The sequence below is a fragment of the Antrostomus carolinensis genome, unplaced genomic scaffold (assembly GCF_000700745.2).
Source record: "Antrostomus carolinensis isolate BGI_N321 unplaced genomic scaffold, ASM70074v2 scaffold3029, whole genome shotgun sequence".
Classification (NCBI taxonomy): Eukaryota; Metazoa; Chordata; class Aves; order Caprimulgiformes; family Caprimulgidae; genus Antrostomus; species Antrostomus carolinensis.
Genome location: NW_010337765.1, coordinates 578 through 5,243, shown reverse-complemented (window position 1 = coordinate 5,243; position 4,666 = coordinate 578). Strand labels below are relative to the sequence as shown.

Sequence of the window (4,666 nt, the reverse complement as noted above, 5' to 3'; positions counted from 1 at the left end):
GGAAAGAGAGGCATCAGGAATATGCAGCAGTGTCACAAGTACATGTGTTTCTAGTCTGACAGCTAAAATTTCCATGGGCCATGCACTGAAAATGAAGATGTGACAGCTGCTGTGGTTCCTCCCAGAAACAGATGTTCCATGGAAGATGATAGGTTAAAAACAAAAAAGGGATATTCAAGTCATCTGGAAGTCTTCTTGCTGGGAGGTTCTATAAGGCTATTGGTCCTCTGCCTACAAGTAGCCACTTTCAGTGACAGAGTTTCTATCACAACAAAAGCCTGAACAATAGTGGAAACCTCTTGGGTCATTTTGTACTCTGCCAAGCGTTAAGCCCTGCCGTGCTGTGACACAGACCCACCGGTTCAGCGAACTTGGCTGGCGGTGACGGCAGGTGCGTGGTCACCCGCTGGTCCAAGAACACCTCCTTCTCACAAGCATAGCACCAGACACGGAAAGTGGTCAGATTCACCGTCAGGTTGTGCTTTTTGGCCTAAAAATTAAAAGGTGAAATAATGAATCTCATCTGACAGCTGGCTCAAGCTGAAGCACTGTAGTACCAGAATAGGATAGAGGAGGATTAGGTAATGGGAAAAATCCAACTCCATCTGTCTTAAGATGGACAACAGAGAAAATCTCACCTGTGCATGAAGTGTGCTGTGGTCAGCAAAGGACTCCCCACAACCAACATAAGGACAACCAATCTAGTGAGAGAAAAGAGCAAAAGTACAATGGGCACCAAATTAGAGCCTTCACAAAACAGTCTGCAACTCCAGTCCCACCAGCAGCTGCAACTTCAGAACTGATCTTGCCAGTTTTCTAATCTGCGTTTTATTCAGGGCCCAGAATAAGATGGAAAAATTGAATTGTTTGATTTAAGAAAGAAAACCTGGAACCAGGTTTGCACCCACACAAAGGCTCCATTCCAAGGCAACTGCTCCAATGAGCAGCTCATCTGAGCAGTCTCAAAATGTTTGGGCATTCCAGTGTAAAAATAAACTGCCCCTGCCCGCCCCTTGTCATTCCTTTCCACCTCGCTGCCCTAAGCAATGTCTTCTGAGATCTCACACTTGCAGCCTCCCTTCCCAACTGCCAGCAGAGGCAGGACCCAGCCAACAGTCAATGCCGGGCATTTTATTCATTCCTATTGGGACTACCAGGGGACAACCACTATGAGTGAACTGTTACATCTTGACATATTCTGACAGTGTTAGTCTTTAGTCCAGGGAGTCTTTTCCTTGGAATCCATCAATAAACAGTGGAAACAGTGGATAGTCCTACTGTGAACCCCCCTTTTGCTTCTCGCTTTTTTTTTTTCAGTACAATACTTTTTTGTTGTTTTTAAATTCCATTAAAGAGAAGTCCCACCATATCATGCACACAAATAGCAAGCCATTTTTACCTGAAGACAAGCCCAGAGATTTGGTCCCACAGCTCCACAAGACTGGCAAGTTCCCTGCATATTCATGATAAAAGAAGGTTTGTTTGCTTGTTTGGTTTTTAAGTAACCTAGTCCTTCAAGAGTGGGAAACTTCTCTATAAGACAGGCCTCGCCAACCTGCAGCTCACAGTATTCCCTTTAATATCACACTGCCAATTAAATATATGCTTTGCAGCGTTTTAGCTAAGTGAGACATTTGAGCAGGATAAAATGACAGTGAGAAATAGATCAGATGGGGTCGACAAAGGCTTACTGCATGGGAGCTGTGCAGCGTACATCAGCTCTGGAAGAACAGCTTCTGCCTCTCCTCTATGGAGACAGGCAGCATTTTATTCAAAAAGCAAACATGCAAACCCATGCACAATAGCTAAAAGGGAAAGGACTGATAACCAGAACACCCTGTACCTTGGATTTGAGGAGCAGATCATCCCTGGTCACCTCTCCTATGGAATCCAGGTGAGGACAGATGTCTCTTGTATCCCCCATTTTCACCAACGCTCACCTGCAGGGGTTGTTTTCCTAGGACAAGAAAGGACAGTTCCTTTCAGCTACAGGTCAGATTTGCTCTCACAGGTTGTCAGGAGATAAATTAGCAAGTTTTGTATGTTAAGAGGTTACAATATGCATCTTTAATGTTCAGAGATCTGACCCGTTGTTGAATGGTTGCACTGTTGTATTGTAGGTGAGCAAGCAAGGCCATGGGGAGAAGGAATAAAGCTAATAATCTGTACAACGAGGAATGTGGGTTCAGAAATACAGGGGGTGCTCAGGGGACAGGCAGAGCTTCAGCAGCACAGCTGCCCACTTGGTTTCAGGTATGGGGAATGGATTTGATGTAGTTTCAAAATGAAAACAGCGGTACAGTGACCCACTGACCACCCTCTTCTTAATCTGAAACTCCCAGACTGTCTGGAGCACGGAACATCTCTGAATGATGCAGAGTCCTAGAGCAATAGATACAAACTCCCATTAACTCATGGATGCTTTACATAACTGGTCTTGTACACTGCGAGTGCTCTGTACTCCACAAACCTGACTAGGCTGAGAAGCAGCGGCATTTATCCCCCTTGGACCTGGGTGTTCTGTGCTGGCTCAGCAGGTAGGGAGGGAAAATAAATGTGGTGATCTGAACCGACTTCCTCTTGCCACACACACACACGCAGCATGAAAAGGCACAAATCTAATTATCTTGTTTGCAGGAAACTTAGATGAAAAGTGCAAGGGCGCTGCAGCCCAAGACACAAGCATTTAGCCTATGATGTCTAGTGGCGTCATGCTACCCATTCTGTGCTGATCCGAGTCTAACATTTAGTTATTACACTACTTTATCAAACATTTAAAAGATGATTATTGTTGTAAATTAAGCTGGGAAAGAGGGAATTAGACTTAAGTGATCTGTAACACAAATAACCAGTCTTCAGTCTCTGAGGAATTTCCCTTTTCATAGGTAGATTTTTAACAACATGAGGCACATAACTCTCAAAGACTGAGCAGAATGGAACAACACACTGTACCAGCCAGCTCGTAGCACCACAAGTACAGAGGATTTCATAGCTGCATGCTTATGAGCACAATAAACACTTTCATGGTGGCCTGTGGGTATGTGAAAGACTTGAAACGTGTCTCAGTAACATGCAGCTATAAAAAAGCATAGTTTAAGTAACCTCATTTGTGGCTGTTAAAGAAAAAAGAAGACAAGTGACATTGAAAACACAGAGCAGGATCTAAAATGTTAATACTGGCTGGAAATGAAGAAGATATGAAAAATCCACATCATTACAAAAAAGAAGGAGAAAATTCTGATGAACTTGAAGTTAACAACTCCAGCAGCATGGCTGCTACTCTCTGATGTTTTCACATTTTGAGGACATTTGAAAGAATTCCCAGTGTTATCTGGTCTGAATTGCTGACAGTGGGGAGAAAAGAAAAGAAAAAAAAAAAGATAAATGAAACAGCCATATCAGCAACACTTATCTTGGGAGCTGAAAAGCTTGCCTAGCACCTTGCCTTGCCAGAAGACAAACCTCAAGGATCATTTTATAACAATAAAATATGATTATTTTCCAGCACTCTTTGGAAGTGAATAAACCAAACTGGAGGAGCAAAGCAGAACTGGAGGGGGAAGGATTCATATTTGCATACCAGAAAACCCAAAGGTGGTTTGTAACCAGGACCTCAGCAACCTGTGAAGAGATGCTCAACAAACAACAAAGCAATTTCATGCAGCTTCACCAAGAAGCACAACAATATCATGCATCATATGTTGATTTAAAAGACAGATTGACAAGACCACAGTATCTTTGACTAACACATAAAACTGGGATGCTCTCAGGCTCTGAGTTCCTACCTCAAAACTGACCCCTTTGCCCAAATGCATCGACTGGTCCAATTTAAAAAAATAAAAGTACCAATGCCATGTTTGCTGTTCACTTTCCCTAATTTCCTGTCCCTTTCCCAGACAACCTAATGAACAAATTATTGTTTTAAAATTAACTCCAGACTTCTTAATCCTCACCGGCTTCAGGTAACTGGGAACCGGGTGGACCACGCTATGTTAAAGTCTTGTGGATGGTTTTAGTGCACTCCCTGGGACCACCCTCTACTCAAAACTGAAACCCTTCTGCCACTGGGATGCTGATCTTCGCACCTAGGGCTTCCCTTTTTGAACAAAACAAGGAAAATCTCACTTTTGCCTCTCAGCCCTGACTGAATGCATCAGAAAAGGTTTAAGTTGTAACCATTCAGAAGGAAATATTCAATCTCTACCTTCCCACGTCTCTGCCCTAAGAGCTTTAGCTGGCACACACAGCTCTCAGTGCTGCTCAGGAAACGAGGAATTTTAAAAGGCACTGCCAGAAAGCTTAACTGTGCTTGTCAAAATGTGCTGGGTATGATGGGAAAAGAAGTTACCTTAAAACAAGTCCTTCAGCCTGTCTTTCTCAAGCACCACTGTGGGAAGAACAGTACAGCGACATGTCAGAACAATTCCACAGTAACTGCAACCTACTTTCAGTTGCTTAAATTGCTGCTGAGTGTCTCTGCCTTCTACAGTAACACATTTCTCAGGGTTTTGGTGGGGGTTTTTTTGTTTGTTTGTTTAAAACAACTGTGTGGTTTTGTACCAAAGCGAGAGCCAGCTGTCATGAATTTCAGATCCATGCAGATTCACCGTCTGTGGAGTAACTGTACAAATAAAAGAAATCCTAGCACTGATCACCCGCACAACTA

At 43.3% G+C, this 4,666-nt stretch overlaps 1 protein-coding gene across 1 annotated transcript in view; it reads right to left on the bottom strand.

Moving 5' to 3' along the window:
- Window positions 1-1,924, bottom strand: part of USP20 (ubiquitin specific peptidase 20) — a 14,323-nt gene extending 12,399 nt beyond the window's left edge. The window contains 4 exon segments of the mRNA XM_010175283.1: window positions 359-490; window positions 639-701; window positions 1,400-1,453; window positions 1,844-1,924. Coding sequence (XP_010173585.1) covers window positions 359-490; window positions 639-701; window positions 1,400-1,453; window positions 1,844-1,924 — 330 coding nt within the window.
- Between the last annotated feature and the right edge of the window lie 2,742 nt (window positions 1,925-4,666).